The sequence below is a fragment of the Cebidichthys violaceus genome, unplaced genomic scaffold (assembly GCF_023349555.1).
Source record: "Cebidichthys violaceus isolate CVI_PGR_0920_01 unplaced genomic scaffold, fCebVio1.0.p SCAF_134, whole genome shotgun sequence".
Lineage (NCBI taxonomy): Eukaryota > Metazoa > Chordata > Actinopteri > Perciformes > Stichaeidae > Cebidichthys > Cebidichthys violaceus.
In genome coordinates, this window is record NW_027176301.1 from 193,086 (window position 1) to 210,457 (window position 17,372).

At 42.5% G+C, this 17,372-nt stretch overlaps 1 protein-coding gene across 3 annotated transcripts in view; it reads left to right on the forward strand.

The window, feature by feature from the left end:
• fgf13a (fibroblast growth factor 13a) overlaps window positions 1-12,867 on the forward strand; it is a 68,621-nt gene extending 55,754 nt beyond the window's left edge. For 2 of the 3 annotated variants that reach the window (XM_068708143.1, XM_068708145.1), the window contains 2 exons: window positions 7,248-7,446; window positions 10,619-12,866. In XM_068708143.1, the coding sequence (XP_068564244.1) occupies window positions 7,248-7,446; window positions 10,619-10,755 (336 nt within the window). In that variant the 3' untranslated portion in view covers window positions 10,756-12,866. Of the gene's footprint in view, window positions 1-7,247; window positions 7,447-10,618 lie in introns of all 3 variants that reach the window. The other variant, XM_068708144.1, reaches the window with a different exon arrangement.
• Window positions 12,868-17,372: the final 4,505 nt, after the last annotated feature.

Genomic DNA, 17,372 nt, shown 5'->3' on the forward strand with positions numbered 1-17,372 from the left:
GTCCACCTTAAAAGGTCAGCCTGCCTGAAGTGAGTCTGAGCTCTGTTCCTGTGTCTTGAGGACTTGAGGCCTTTATTTCCATCGACATATAAACTGTACACACACTGCTCTGCTACGCTAAATATCTACACAGCTATTACCTTACTGCTGACTTCGTACTCATCGTCACACACACACACACACACACACACACACACACACACACACACACACACACACACACACACACACTCTCTCCCTCTCCGGAACGGACACCCGCTAACGTTACACGGGGCTTGCAATAGCACCCCTGCAGGCACTAATGTTGTCGGTTAATTGATTGGTTAACAAGGGTTGGCTCAGCAAAAAAAAAAAAAAATAGCATCCCTCGCCATAGAGATGTACCGTCCTTTCCCAATCTAGGTAGAAGTAAAGGCACACTTGTATTGCTCTTGTTTTTTGTTGTTGATATGCTTTCATTTAAATTGAGAATAAGTAGTTTATATGTTATCGCTGCTATGCAAATGAGATCAAATTATAATGTACACGTTATGGGGAACATTCACCCGTCCAGCGCTTCAGAGTGCTGCTACAACGCTTCTGAGCAGCTCCTCTGATCCGACACCCATCTTGATTTCTCTCAACTGTCTCCTCACCAAATTCAGAATGCAGTTCAAGGTCCATGTGATCACATTTAGAGCATGTATATTCTATACTATTAACACTTTGGATTGTTGGTAATTATTTGACATTGTTATTTTATGTTTTTTTGTGGTAATCTCTAATTGTATAATTCATATATATCTTGTCTTTTTTGTGATATATATACACATGTGTTAAGTCTCAATCAAACAGTGAAGAGCATAAAAGCAAGTCTAAAAAAAAAATAAAGAATACCGCTGGCTGCATACAGTAGATCATCTTTGGTGCTTTAAATACCAGCTCTCACATGAAATACAGTACATCCTGTAGGTGTTTTAAATAGGAAGAAAGCGGTTGGGGGGGATGGGTTGCAGAGCTTTCTGTTTCAGCTAAATTAGAGAGGGAATTGAATTGAATGTGTAGCTGGCTGCCTAATAGTGCCCGTCTCACTGCTGTGGTGAAGCGCTGCCTTGAAGCCACACATTAAACCAGCCAATAGCAGGTCAGCTAGGGGGTGGGGGGGGGGATTCCCAATCAACAGCGGAGAGACAACAGATGACGTGTCGAGGGGGGGGGGGGGGGGGGGGGAGTGCTGCTGCTGGGATCTGGACGTCTCATTATTCTACTTGTGTGCTTAAGAGCATGCATGAATGGGAGCGTGAGTGAATGTTTGGGATATAATAAAAAGGATGCATACGATGTATAGTCAATTTACATTTTTAACACACATTGTAATGCATACTGAATTATAAATGTAAACGTATAGTTGGGTTTAACCGGATGTTGTGTATTTTCTTGAATAGCTTCGTAATTTGAGTGTCTTTTATTGCATAAAGCGAGCTATATGTGCATCTGTTTGTACATAACTGTGTGTTCTATATAGAGCATACACCAAGAAACACAGAGAGAAAAAGAGTGCTGTATGTGTGGGTGAGGCAGGATACACCAGTGAAAATATATTCATCCACGGGCGTCAGTGTGAGGCAGAGGAAGAACCAATTAATGTGCGTTTGACTTTACAATCCTCTCTTGCACCGTTTGGCCCTCTGCTTTTGAAAACATAGTGGAGATGCTAAGATTTTCCCAATATCCTCTAACATGTCTCTAGCAAAGCATTGAATATTTCTATAGAATCTGATGAACAAAAACCTTTTGAGCTTTTCTTTATACGTTATAGATGTGTGGTTGTATTTTTAGATCCCGAGCTGAGCGGTGTGTCCACATATCTCACACCGTGCCTTTGAAGTGGCGTTATTAATTTCCTGGTGGGTCATATTTTGAATTAGTGCGAGTCACTGAGGCTCCAGTTGAGTCTCGTCTAGACCGTGTGTGTAAAATGGAGCGTTCAGGGCTCATGGGGTGGAGATATTTATCAAGTTGGTGTTGAGATTTACAGGCGTTTTGACCCAAATCGCCAGTTAAATCCCCTGCAATGGTCCTGCATCCTGTGAAAGAGTCCCTGCATTAAGGCTTTACTCATTTACAAATGCACTCCGAATAATATGCATTATGTGCCAGCTGAGCATCTGAAATGAAAGGTAACGTCATCTGAACAATGCACAGGAGGCAACAAAAGAACGATGATGATGATGAGGAAGACGAACGTGAACCCAGCATTAAATCTACGCTCTCACTCAAGTCACTTTAAGTATTTTCCACCCATTCTTTATGTAGGTTTAGGAATCAATTGTAACTTCCAACTAGTGCTTCAGGAGTCACTGAAACCTTGAATAAAAGACGCAGAGATTGTGTAAGATGTTGAAATGATATTAAACTTGTATGAAGGATAACCACAAATAACAATAGAAACAGACAAACCAGTCCTCATAGCGTTGTACATCATGCGCTTGTATTTTAGTACAGCCTTGTTAGATGTGGAGTTGGCTCACACCCATGCTGTCCCATGCTTTTTAGCAGGCACAATGCCTTTGGTAAATAATCACTGCTGTAGTAAGGTTCCACTCCAATGAGCTGTGTCATTAACTAGCTTGTGTTGTGTGTGTGTGTGTGTGTGTGTGTGTGTGTGTGTGCTTCAACATGTACGCCGTGTGGGTGTGTCTATTTGTGTTTGCTATTTGCGAGGGTCTTTTCTACCAGCTTAAAGCTCCCCAATGTATTCCCAAACAAATGAATACCATGAGTGTATTTTTATCTTCAGCTAAAGCAAAAGGTGCCTCTTCTAATCCACTTCCACTCGACTGAAAAGACAGGGACATTGAAAAGACGGATTTAGGAAGATTTGTCTTCACTGCCCGGCCATAGAATTAGCGTTTTGTGAGTCTCGAAAGCATTGATGTGTCGACAAAAGAAACTACAACAGCACTCAGCCCTGATTCCATTGACATAATTGGTGTCATCTTAGTATTGATATGGCAGCTGAATACACACGGGGGCAGTGTGCGGCATTGATTTGGCTCGTCTTGTGAAAAGTCCAGCCAATACCTTTACAGAGGAGATCAGATCCATTATGCTAGTATTTCTTCTCCCACTGATTGGATCAGGAAAACACTACTGGGGCGTAATTACTCCCCCGAAAGCCGACCAGACTGCTGTTTGAGCTTGCATCATAATTGATCGCGTTTTCTTGACATGACTGATAATGTGATTTTCGGTTCACAGTTATCCTCGCCACTGCTCAATTGTGAAGAGTTGATAGTTGATAGAGGAAGAGAGTTTTCCCAGACGGGCGGTGTGTGCCTGTTCGTCGGTGTGTTTTACATTAATGGATATTAAAAATGGGCCTTCAGTATGTCATCAGCCTTTAAATATGCCCTTCCTATATGCAGTTATTGGATCATAAAGAGCACAGGCAACGCTGCCGTAACTTCAGCCGGGCTTCCCTCTCGCTGTAATGTAAGACCGCTCTCTGCCCTTTGCCCATCAGATCAAATGAACTTAATTTAGAAAGACAAGTATAAAGGAATTGTTGTACGTCTACATGTGCAGTTGTACATTAAGTTTTGAAATGAAGTGCACTGAAATGAGATGTGCCTGCCTTTAACTACAGACACTTTCAGAAGAGAGCAGAGATGAGCAGAAAGGAGAGACGGATTTCTTAGGCAAACCTTCTGTGCGTCTAACAAAATTCAATCTAAAGCTGTGACAAAGATATAGCTTGATGTCCTGTTGTGACTATAGTTGTCATTTTGATAACAAAATTAAAGTTATAGCATTACTCGGTTCACAACATTCTCGGTTCGGTTCAATACGACACAGTGGCGCCACGGTTCGGTACGTTTTCAATACAGCAAAAAAAGCAGAAATGCCAAATCCTCATTGGGGAGACTCTCAAGGGGGCGTGTCTGATTTGATTCTCTGTTTGGGCTTTTGTTTTCTTTTACAAAGCAGGAATTATGGTCTGGAGAAATGGGCTGGTGAAGGAGTAGTGTCACGGGGCTCGATGTCATTAAGCATGTTGGTACAGCCTAGTTTATCACTCAGAGTAGAGTAGTAGATATCTCCTCATATTTACTTTAATATTAACACTTACACACAAAAAGGTTTACTAGATTATGGATCATAAATGTGGTCAACACTCGTCTCTCACTCGTTCCCTCGGTGTCGTCTGTTCTCACTCGTAGCTCTGCTGGTGTCTGAAGTCTCTGTCCTACTGGAGAACATTTACTGCTTTTGTTCCTTTACAGTTTATGTGTGTTAACTTGTTGTACATAGTTGTACAGAACAAAATAAGCATTGATAAGAAAAGGAAAGTCCTCCGTCACGTGATAGGACCGTGGCGAATCAGGGAAGGGCATCGCGTTACGTCGGGCGGGTTGCCATGTTTGAGCGCAGTGGCTCCACCAATTTCAGCTATATTTTATTCTTCAAAAGCAATTTAATATTATTCAAACGTATTGTTCGGTTCGTAATGTGTAACGAACCGTGAGCCCCGGACCGATCGGTTCAAACTAGATGTCGCCGCTGGCACTGTATTAGGTTTAACTAATGAAGCTGAACATACCCTGAAGATTTCAATCCACTGTCTTCCTATTCACTTTCGAACAGGGACACGTATGCATCAACATCTTTACTGTATCAAACACACCAGAGGCTTTCATCTCATTTTCCTTTCGCCCGATTGGTTCTATATGAAAGGGGCGTAGCTCCTAATAGCACTATGCGCACTCAGACAAAGCTGCAGGCTGATATTATTTTACAAAAAACGCTTGCCTGGACATTGTGTAAGTGAGGTTGCCAGCTGTGCATCATTTGGACAAGGACTTGTCATAGTTGCATATTTCAAGGAAAAAGCCCATGTAGTGTAATGGGATCATTAAAAGTCCATTTAGTCAAACCTCCACAGAGCCGTGGGGGGAGGGGGATGACGCGACTGCTTTATTATTTCTATGCAGATAGTGTCCTGCTTTTTTATTTCTAAAGTGATTTCCCCCTCGCTCCATCTGGCACTGGAGTCATGATTAAAGTGATGTGAGATTTATTTTTTTTTTTTTTGTCACCGGGAGATTAGTTTCAGGGAACAATAGATATGCTATTGACTGAAGGAGACGCTTCTGGAGCCCATTCAAAAGAATCTGAATGTTTCTGTCTATCACAGTCCTGTTAGAATAGAAATGGGGATCCCCTGCCATTTGGCCCCGCCTGGTAACAGTCTGAGTGAGCCTGTCCACAGACCCGCTCCAAAACAGCAGAACCCCAGCCAGCAGCAGCTCCTCCATCTTGGCTCTAGATGCGCCTGTATCTGTATGTAACCAGCCAAATCCACATAAGCTCATTATTAGAGGTAGAACAGAACTCCTGGCTTCGAGAGCCGAGTGGCCCGTTGTTTGGATTTCACTTGCTGCCCGTGCATGACTGAGACGGATGCTGCCCAGCCTCTCCAAGACTGCTGCTGCTGCTAATCAGAGCAGGAGAGCACAGAAGACATTGAGGTTTCAAGGTAAAATGATTGAAACTAGCAGATTACTTGACAATACTGTAGCTTACAAGAAATCACAGACTGATGTGACCAAATCAAAAACAAGTCAACATATAAATAGCAAAAATTAGATCAATTTGTTCAAATAAAAAAGGTCAACTACTGAAAACTACTAAACATATTAAGGCTCTCTTTTCAGCCTGGCTGAGAGCAAGTTTGGGACGAAAGCTCTCAACTGCAAAGGAAAGGGGTGTAATTAAAAATACGGCCCTATAGTTCACGGCTTTTACGTTACAAAGCTTTTGTGTGTTTTAACTGCATCGTATATACACACAAAAGCTTCAACAGCAGGAGCAAAGCACGTCATCAGACGTGAACTTCAGTCTTGTTAGCGCTGCAAATGAAGAGTGATGCTGCTAAACTGTTAAAAACAACAACCCAGAGAGGCTGTTATGGATGACTCGCTGTCTGGTAGTGACATGTTGTTCGTCATGATCTCACAGTGGGCCTTTGGCCCCGGGGACACGTCATCGCTCTCACCATTGACACCCACCAAAGTGGTGGGGTTTATTTTTTCCACTGGGTTGGGACTGATCCAGGGTAGACCTGCTTCGGTCTGAAAAAGCCTCCATCCAAGTTTGCCAGTTTGACCCATTGGCTATTACGGCTGTGTGATACTGTCATGGTGGCATTTGCATTTTCAGTTTTCTATGATGAAAATGTAAAAGCGTGGCCAGAACAGTTCACTGCTGACTAACATGTCCTTCCATGTCTCTCAGGGGGAACGGTCTTCTCAAGGATTCGACGAATGTTTTGTAGACTCACCCGCCCGAGCAGATCCGCAAATTGGACAAACGCACACTCTTGTAGACCGAAGAACATACACGCACGCAAAATGTTTGCCTCTGAGGACATAAACCTCACTGTTATAGCATTCATGGCCAAATCCTATATAGGCACTGGATACTGAAGTCGTGCACAGCATGGAGTCCGGTGGATGAATAGCAAAATGTCTCTGGGCAGTCGTCCCACAGCCAGTTCATTAGTGAAAGAGATAAGGTACCTGGATAACATTAAAAGATTGGTAGATAACTAACACACACACACACACACACACACACACACACACACACACACACACACACACACACACACACACACACACACACACACCTCCTTGCATGCACCACCCAGATGCACACTGATTGTATATAAGCCTATTAAAGCCACCTTCTAAAAAGTATTTCATCAGTTGTTGTAGTTTAAAAGAAAGTAAGTACTTAAACACGTAATATAATCAGTGAAATGGCAGTACTAAATTATTGCGTCCAACTAAATCTCCCATAGAGCGGACAACACTGTGAAAGATAATGAACTGCCCATACATAATGAACAGCTTGGAGCAAAATGAGAATATACTCCCTATGTTTTATTAATGCTCCTCTGTAATCCGTCATATCACCGTTATCTATGATAGAAAGTGCTACATTATTCACGACCGTAAATGGAATGAATAGTTTTAAAAGATTCTCAAGAGACAAAGATTTTAAGAGCTTTGAGATAACTTCTTCCCTCTTTTCCGTGCCCAAGATGCAGTGTAATGTACCATTATTAAGTTGCACTCACAAGTAATGAACTGTTCCATTTCAGCTGCTTCTGTTCATACCGGGATGTCAAACACTCTTAAGACCTTGTGAATTACTGTCCAACATCTACCATGCACTGTATCTCCTTCCCCCCCCCCCCGCAGGAACACTTTACGCCAGAGTGCAAATTCAAGGAGTCGGTGTTCGAGAACTATTACGTGACATACTCCTCCATGATATACCGGCAGCAGCAGTCGGGCAGGGGCTGGTACCTCGGTCTGAACAAGGAAGGAGAAATCATGAAGGGGAACCACGTCAAGAAGAACAAGCCAGCAGCCCACTTCCTTCCCAAACCTCTAAAAGGTAAGCCGGCCCACATCCTCTTTCCCACGTTACTGTTACACCATTAAGGGGTCGAGTTACACTCTGTCAAGAGTGTTAGTTGATACACACTGCCTGGTCCCACCACGGCGAAGATCAAAAGTAAATGTTTCACTCTAAAGCGGAGTGAAAAGCCAGCCATGGGTGAGGCGGGATAATAGAAAACTGAAAGAAATAGTTCCGTCAAGAATGAATAAAGAGTTGGAGAGAGAAGTTTAAACTCTTGCCTAGTGGGTCCATGTCAGAAAGGTGAGGGCGGAGAGGCTTTCCGAAGCTATTCGAACATCCGACATGCTCTGACTGAGTATACTGGCAGATAAAGTTGCTGGAACTACTTAATCTATTGAGAAAGTTTTCTTAATTATTCAGCAATGTCACTTTTCTAGTTGTTGTTTTAATATAATAAGAGACCTGCGCTGGAAACCATAAGCGTTTCTCTAATTAAAACGTCCCCGTTCTCTTCTTTTCTTTCACTAAAGAGCTGCTTTCTACATGACCCTCTGCCATTGAGCATCCCCCTTAGAGATGCTGGTGTTGACCTAGCTTCCTCTAGTTGGTCACACTCCACTGCAGACACAGTGAAGAGCTGAGCCGTTGTCCTCGACCAGAAGCAGCAGGAACAACATGTTTTAATGCCTCGAATAGGGACTTTGCTTTCAGTACAGTGAAGTCAGAGAGAACCCCACCCATCCAGGCTATATGTGTGTGAGAGTGTGGCAAATGTGGAGAACAGAGGAATGGGAAGGGAGAGGCAGAAATGGGTCTCTCTGTTGAAAAGGCCACCTTTCATCTTCAACAAGACACAGATGTACCTGTCAACAGAGAGAGAGAGTCTGTTTTCACTTCAGTGGGATAAAAGAAGACCCTGTGTTGTTTTTTTTCTTAGTAAGGAATAAAAGGCTTGCAGCGCAAAAAAGCCCAAACAATGACGAAAAGAGGACCGTTAAATAGCGGAGTTTCAAAGTTTGGATCCATCACAAGTTGCTCTTTTTATAGTTCCACTACTTTATTTTGTGTGTGTGTGTGTGTGTGTGTGTGTGTGTGTGTGTGTGTGTGTGTGTGTGTGTGTGTGTGTGTGCACATTAACTTGCCTACTGGCACTATCGATTTATTACTGGTTCTACGGTAATTGTGTGAGAAAATAATTTAGGACCAGATTAAATAGTTGATCATGCAATTATTAAGGATCAGTGGATTTGGGCAAAATCTAAATCAAGTTATATTTTGATATCAGTAAATATTTTTGCTCCAGTTGCTACATTTCTTCTTTACGAGAAGGTACATTATGAGGAGAATGGATATTAACTGACATTCACTTACTGACCATTTTATTAGGCATACTGACAATCTAATGCAAACCAATAGAACAGATCTGCCATTAAGTCTACTTTTATAAAGGGTATATTTTTTTTATTGACATCAGAAAATGGATAACCACTCTGTTTTCATATTCTTATTTCAATATATACGACTCTTCTGTTATGATCGTCCGTACAGTGCAGTTTCATATACGTTTGTCTTACGGCTGAACTAAAGCACACATGCGGGATTGTAATGCTGGACATTCCAGCTCGGAGTTAAATTCTTCTATTTGCACAATGTGATGCTGCCCCTTCTTGCGTCTTTGGTGAAGCTCCTCCAGCCAGCATCTTATTAAAAATCTGTGTCTGCCCTCCCAGATCACTATAATAGCTTTTCACTTTCATTTAACCGAGCCATCGAGGGGGTCTCAAACCCACTTACGAGCAATAACCAGGGAGGGATTGCCTTGCTTCATGCTCAGAGAAAAATACAGAGAAAGAGAATAACGAGGGTAGATGTAGGCTGGGTGAGACGGCAAATCTAACAGATTCCAAAAACTATTACCCACAGCTATCTTTTTTTGTATTTCCTCTCCAAGGAGAAATCTAGCATTTTTTTGCAGTCCAACAGCAAATCCAAAATGAGTTTGTTGTAATACCCAAAGATGTAAGAAATTCTCCTTCTTTTGAACAAACTTTAAATTACCCAGTGATGCACCATATTTACTAAATCGTGTACATAATTTAAATTCCAGATGTATCTAGTGGTTTGGAAAGCGCTTTGCAAAAGGAACCAGAGAGAGAAATAAAGGAGAATTTGTTCCAGCGGCTCATAAAGATTTAGAGGCGGCGGTGTTACAGGGCACCAATTAAAAAGCTGTCTCTGTATTGGCGACGGCATCTCCTCCAGCCATTACTCACTACTCCTTCTGGTTCCAGTCTGTGAGTCTCAGCCCACAGCCTCTCATTCTGTCTTCCTCTGGATGAAGCAAAGTTCAGCTCCCGTCATTCAAAACCCCCCAAACAAGGAAGATCCTCTTACAAGTCTTCTGGAAATAATTGATGCAAGACACAAAGAGTGTGACAAGTGTACTATGGTCCTTCGAGTGTGTCATTCATTTGTGGAGGAATGTGAAACAGGTACTAGATGGATGGTTGTTATTGGGGGATTCATGTCTAAAAATAAATAGCAGCCCTGGTGTTGAGGTGGAACCATAGACCCGAGGTCAGTCGCCCACCATTATAATCACACAATACTGTCGCTAACAAGACTGGAATCAATCATCAGCAGTTTCCCAGTGAAACCCTGCCATTGATTGATGTGTGTGAGGATGGTCTCTGGATTGCTGCTGTGACCAAAAAATGCCGGGCTAAGTGACGAGTCTGAAGGACTGGGTTTGCTGTTTCAGCCACACACACTCCCTTAGGAATGAACATCAAATAGCATTCTAGGCAGAAGGATGTTGACAACATCCTGAAACCAAAGACTCGGATCACTGATGTTTCTTCTGAAAAGCGGCCGCTGAGACGCATATTGGGCCACTGCTGCATACACAGCAAAGCTGGAGCACTAGCAGCTCCTGAATTTATAATGGAAGCTGTGAATATAGGATTTTTTTTTTTTTTTTTTTTTTTACTTCTATCATCTCTTGATTCAGCAGTTTGCATGGAACTATAAGATCCCACATTATGCCATCACTAGAACTACAGTATTCTAACCAAAACACAGCGACGTCCCACTTTGTTGCCATTTGTAGATTACAAATCACGGTGCTTGATTTCTGTCGTTGCTCGTCTAAATGAGCACAAAAAGGTGGGTTTGTCTGATTCTCAATTATTTTGTGTTTCCACAGTGGCAATGTACAGAGAGCCATCGCTCCATGACTTGACAGAGTTCTCCCGGTCCGGCAGCGGCACGCCCACCAAGAGTCGGAGTGCCTCCGCTGTGCTCAACGGAGGCAAAGCCGTGAGCCAGAACGAGTCGACGTAGCCCGGCAGCCGACAAAAAAACCCCCCCGAGGCCTGGGGCCGAACCACGAAAACCTTACCTCCAGCAGAGCACGAACACAAGCAGACTCATCTCACCGGTTCAGGACTAGCTACGACAACAATACCACACACGAATACGCAGACACCATCAATAGCAAACACTTAGGTACCATCCTGGTCAATCATCATCAAAAAGATCATCAATAGCGAGAAAGTTAACAGCACAGAACCCGTTCTGAACATTAAAAAAAATAAAAAAATATTGTTTTGCTTTGGTTCATCTATGACCTTGATCACTCTCTTTTGGTGATGATCACATACCAGTTAGCTCATCTTTATCTTTTTTTTTTTCTTAATTTCCTGTGGACAATAACGTTTCTTTGGTCATTTAGACACCAAGCACTCGTGCATCTGTCGAGACAGGGACAGGAAGTTAGACATGTTGGCGTCCAGGGCTGCCGGTGATAGTGCTGGTCTACGAGGCTGTGGTGGTACAGTACGAGCCCTGATCTCTGTCTCATCCATGCTTCTGTGAATACAAAGCCTATAAACTCCCTGGTGTGGCCCAGCCTGGCGCTGCCGGGACTGTGGCCAGCCGGACGGTAGCTCTCCTGCGTCCTAGTGCACACGCTCAGAGACTGAGCTCATGGGAAAATGAAGCCTATGTTCAGCCGACCTGAAATATAAAAAGGGACAGTGTGTGGCTCTCTTGCAGTTTTTCTTTTCTTTTCAGAAATGCCACAGCTGCACCTTGGGTTTTTTGCTATTTTTCTGAATTAGCCAAGAGCTTTTTATTTGATAACTGGTTTTTGGTTTTGTCCCCTCTTGTTCTCTTCCCTTACCATTGTTCAGTATTTGTATTTTCGTTGCTGTTACATCACTGAAAGGGGTTCCAGCAAACCAAAGACAGAACGAAAGAGTGTCCCTTTAAGCCGCTGAAAACTAAGCCAGTATAAAGACTGGACTTTTTCTGTTTTTTTTTCATTGTACATTTTTATTGAAAGAAAGCAAAGATTAGTGGGGGAAAAAAAAAGGAACAATGGAGAAAGCAAGTGATTTTAAAGACTTTGGAGGTGGCAGCGTGCTTGATGTTGTGCTTTTTGCTGATATGTTCGATGGCCGAGGATTGAAACGACTATTCTGTGTTCCCATTCCCTTCTGTTACCACTGTGTCACAACGTCTCCGTCTTTTGTCCTCGTGATCTGTTTCCTCCCTCTGTGCTTGTGTCATACTTCGACTCCCCCGCCTCCCGTTTTGTCGACTTCTATTGACTGATTCGCCATAGGAATATGGTGCAAGCCCCTTCCCAGGATGCTTGTTATGTGTTTGAGTAACTTATTGTGGTGACAATATTTTCTATATTTAAAAAAAAAAAAAAAAGAAATACTGTGGACTTTTAGGTGGCTTAACATTTTATAGGACACGTCATATTTGTAAAAGTGGAAAAAAAAAAAAAAAAAGAAGGAAAAATAACATACAAAAATGAACATCTTCCCTTTCTTGCACAGGGCATGTACAAACACAATGATGTACAAAAAGGACCCCTTTTTGTGGGCTAGGTACTCTTCCCTTCAGCTACATAACTTCTTTCTGGTACATGCTTCTGGGAGGCTTTCTTTTCTTAGTTTCCTCCAGAGGTGGTTTGTATTAGGTGAAACTATCTGTTGCATGGGAGAAAGCAGGGACATTCTGGTATAGAGCTGCATGATGTAGGCTATGTGTATTAACCCATGTTGGATCATGTGTTCCAAACTACCAGGCTAAAGCTGATAAAAACAACATTTTACAGGCAGGCGTTGTGGCTGCCTGGTAACTTCCAGTTGTTTATTATTTGTTGTATACACAAAAATGCACTGAATAAAATGTTTATATTAAGATATAATTTTAAAATGTGTCAGACTTCCTTCTTTGTCCCATCAATTGCCTTATTTACGTAGACTCCTCAACTTAATCTATGTATTCCACCCTCCGGCCGTGGCAATTATAGAGAAGGATTGGATTTTAGTTGGCAGGATTACATGGTTGGTTGGCGGTGCAGAATTGGGAGCCACCTATGCCGAACACACACTCAGACCGCACATCTTTGGGACGACAACGTATCATATATGGCTGTAATTGCCTCAGAGTTGAGGAGGACAGGCTCGTAGGGCTCATTGTGTCTCATAAATCAATATGTCACTTTGGATTTGAGAGGCTGAAGACTATATACCTGGAGATCGCTCCACTGCTGTGGCTTTTTTCGATTTGTGTCGAGTGGCTCAGCAACGGTGTCGAGTAAGAAAGATCACTTTTACCATTTCCCTAAAAAGATTCCCAAAAGATAAATCATTTTTGGGGAAATGCACAAGATCATCATCCAGACATATCAGAGGAACTGCAGGTTGTGTATGATCTTTACATAATTGGGCCGGTATAAAAACAAACCCGTCTGATGGGTAAAATCAGAACACTTCCGATCTATAAGTCTTCGTGTGCGCGGAGAGGACGTGGCACGAGGTAGAAATGATCCGGCGAGTCAGTCGCTGCTAAAACAAAGTGCTGAAGAATGATCTGAATGATGGCACGGCGCTGCGTTAACCTGCCAGGCTCTGCTAATAAGGTCAGCGCTCTCCGTCGGTGCCTCTGTCAACTCTGGAGGAAGCACTTTCTTTAATGAGGGGTTTTGTTCGTGATTGTCGCCCACAGTACACGTGAGGAATGATAAGGGTAAAGGGTGTCAGACTGCGACACAAAGAACAAGGCAATATAAGAAAAGAAAAAAAGGACTGCAAATACTATTGTTAGTGAAATGGAAAAAAAAAACAACTAGAAAATTGAAGGTTTTCTGAATTCATTTTCTGAATAGAAAGGTATTTAATGGGATGTGTCAATCAAGGACACATTGTGTTAAATTTTTTTAAATAATACCTGTTAGTTTGAAAGTGTAGCCGACAGATATCCTCCTCAATGCTGCAGCTGGGTTCTCATTTCAATAAAAGTTTACACAAGAAGCAACACAGGAATTCCTCTGTCAATTTACAACAATGTGACACGCTGGCTCCTGTATGCTTTTTAAAAAATGAATGAACAAGTTAACAGACTGTCCCTGTTCTTTTCTTTTTAAACTGTCAGGCTCAAAGAGAGATCGTGAAAGAACAATTGCAGTGAGTGTCTTACATCACCTCCATACAATATGCATTAGAATACTGTATCTCCATGTTCGCAAACTCCAACATTTTGTAAAAAAAAAAAAAAGGCCTTTCAGACTTATATTCTGATCAATGGTGCACTGGACAGTGCAGACACAGAACTGCACTACTGTTAGTGATGTCACAATACCACAATTATCACTTTGATACAATACCTGCCTGAAGTATCTCGATACCAGTACTGAAACGATACTCCGGCAAAAAATAAATAATAATAAATTAGGAAAAGCAACGGAATAAAACGTGACAGAACATGGAACGTGAAATCATTTTTATTTTTATTTTTTTTACAGGTGACACAGCTGCTTATTAAAGGTTAAATCCTTAAGAGGGAAGTACAAGCTGTGCTATAAGCTTCATTGTCACGTTAACAATGAGGCCTCTTACACAACAACGACGCTCTGCAACAGAATCCACACAGCACAGCGGCCTCTCTCTCTCTACAGCGAGCCGACACACGGACCGTGGCTCTGCCTCTTCTTGTTGCCGTCCTGGTCTCCAAAAAGAGGAGAGACAATGTCCTGCCTGAGTCCAGGTTCTCACCAACGACAATGGATCACATGTGTCCAAATGGGGTCCGTTTGGGTCCACAAACAGAAGTGACAACAGGCTCTCTTCACGCAACCTGTGGCTCGCTGCGTCATTTACAACGGAAAAATAATGAATGTATTCAATTTCAATAATGAATACTGCAGGACATAATAGACTAGGCTTTTAAAAGACAGTTTTGTGACAATTGCAATTGACAAATATTTTTTATTTAAAGATTTAGGAGATCCCCCAAACTTTTGTTTTGTCGTTTATTTGTTGAGGCTTTTCGGGGGGTATAAAAGTCTGTCTTCTGCATTTTGAATAACAATTTTTCTGAATCTGAATTTAACAAATAGTAAACAAAATCAGGTCGTAGTGGAATGTGCTTGAGAAGTTGTCACTGTACAATATGTTAAGTGCAAAAGAGACTTGCTGGTTATCACAGCCTACAGCACAACTCCACATTGAACTCACTGTCCATCGTCGGAGTGTGAGATAGAGGAGGCTTCCGTTCGGTCTATGGAGACTGCGTCATTACGCCCATTGCCAGCAGAGACAGGAGAACTAATAGGCCTCTGTAATATAGGCCCCGATATGAGCAGCTTCATCGTTCATGTAGTTTGACATCCCCCTACTCCCTTCATTTCCTTTTTGCCCATCTCTAGACTCCATTCATTAGCATGGGGCAGTCCAATTCATTAACGGAGGCTGACACTTTCACTTCTTTGGGATTTTTTTTCTTTTTCTCCATTCCCCTCTTTCTCCGTCTTTCACTCGCTGACCAATCAGTTATTCAGCCCCTCACTTGGCCAGACTAATGAGAACTTCATGGAGCCCCTAAAAAAAAAAAAAAGAAGAAAAAGATGCAAATCCTGACGGAGCGTCTCTTGCACCTACTCACAACGCCACACACGTACACGCACGGGAAGCAAAGCTTTTTGCCACTCCAGAGTGCGAGGATTTGAGATCTCGAGTGGGATCGGTCTGCAATAATCCCTCACGAATCGGGCCGAGCTGATGGAGCTGTGATGTATGCGAGCACTGTGTACCTGTGAACGCTATAACTCATTACCCTTTATCACTGCCAGCACATGCTGGCTGGCTGCCTTCCTCTCTCTCTCTCTCTCTCTCTCTCTCTCTCTCTCTCTCAGTCTCCCTCTCCGTCTCTCCATCTTTGTCATCTTATTCACAGTTGCATTTTCGGCGTGACATCCTTCGTCATGTCCAGAAATAATGTCTCTAATGTGCTTTATATGGAACTGAATAGAAAGCCTTGATCTTTTGGTGCTTCTTTACGATAGTTAAACTAAATTACTCATTAATGCTTTACAGAACAGCAATAAAATATGTTTTATTACTGAGCCAAGCGTAAATAAAAGATTTACTAACATTGATAAAATCATAAATAATTTAAAAACCCTTCCTATGCTTTACTGCAAGTGGTATGTCGAGGATATGTATCATGATCAGATTCTTACAGTCAAAGCTGTAAAATAAATCCTTTCAACTTCATATGTCGTTACTTTATTATGCACTGGGATTAGTTAGTGACAGTGTTGTCATCAGAGGTGTGTTACACAGAAAAACAATTTTCCACCTGCCAGTCAAGAAGTCAATGCATGAAATTACTCTAATTATGAGACAAGCTGGAATGGTTTGCTCCCTGCATTTTGCACACAGTTTAATGTACAGCAAACCGAGTCAAACGCAACTTCCCAGAAATATTGATGCGTTTACAACCTTCGGAAGAAGACAAAGACAACCTAATTTAATTGACTGGCTGACGCAGAAACCTCCCACGAGGGGCAGCTGCAGCTCTCACTTCTCTTCCTCTGCTGCTTCTCAGTCTCCTTCTTTATTAGCAGTTATTGTGGACAGTTTAGAAATAACTTACTCTCAACGTTATTTTCAAAATAACTTAAAATGATGTGTTGCCAAGAATTGGTCTATTTGAATATGAAGCTTTATTGTAAAAAAAATGGCCTATACCAAAACAAATGAGGGGGAGAAGTTGAAGCTAGCAGACTAAAAATAATGTGGAGCTATATGGCTCTGAACCCTGGAGACATACCAAGAGTAACAGGCAGGAGAACGGGGGGGGGGGGGTGATACAGGAGAAAGAAATAGGATAGAATGTCTTAACGGCGAGATAAATGAAGTCACCCAGACAGCTCTAGTGTTAGGGAACAAAGTTGTGCACATCCCTCTCGAGTAGAAAACAGAGCAAATAAGTGACCCTTTTATTGTGTAAAACCAGCGCACAGAGCTGACTTTTACACCTGGGAAACTGAACAAACTTAGACATAATAAGCTCATCAGGTGACAGTAGTCCAAGCCACAAGCTGACATTCTGCAGGCCTTCAACTCATATAAGAGAAATTGTTAGGTAGAGAAACAGATATGTGAATTGAATGAAAAGCACCATTGCTAACCTCTCAATCCCAAAACACCTCGGTGCCCTCTGAGAGCCCAGAATCCAAATAGAGTGTGCTGCTATTTGTCCCTCTAACAGCCTCTCTTCCATCATCCTCCCCATGTGCCGCTGGTTGGCCCTGAAAAGGCAGTAGCTCCATTCTCACCAGATTACCCGGAGCCGAAAGTGTGTCTCGCACCTCTGCTTATCAGCCCCACCAGTGCATCAGAGCGGCAGGGACGGGGAGAAAACATCCCCCACAAATAGCACGAGACATCGCGGCTCCCTCCATTAGAGGAGCTGGGGTGTTGCCTCCTGCTCTTGAGGCGAGAGGTGGATTTAATGTGGATTGTTTGTCAGAGGTGGGAGCTCGACCCACTTGTTTACTGAGAAGAAAACTAAAAGGAAATACATTAGAACACAGAAACTGAGAGACCATTTTTCTCCGTGATCCAGCGGACCACACTGAATTTGAAATAAAAAAA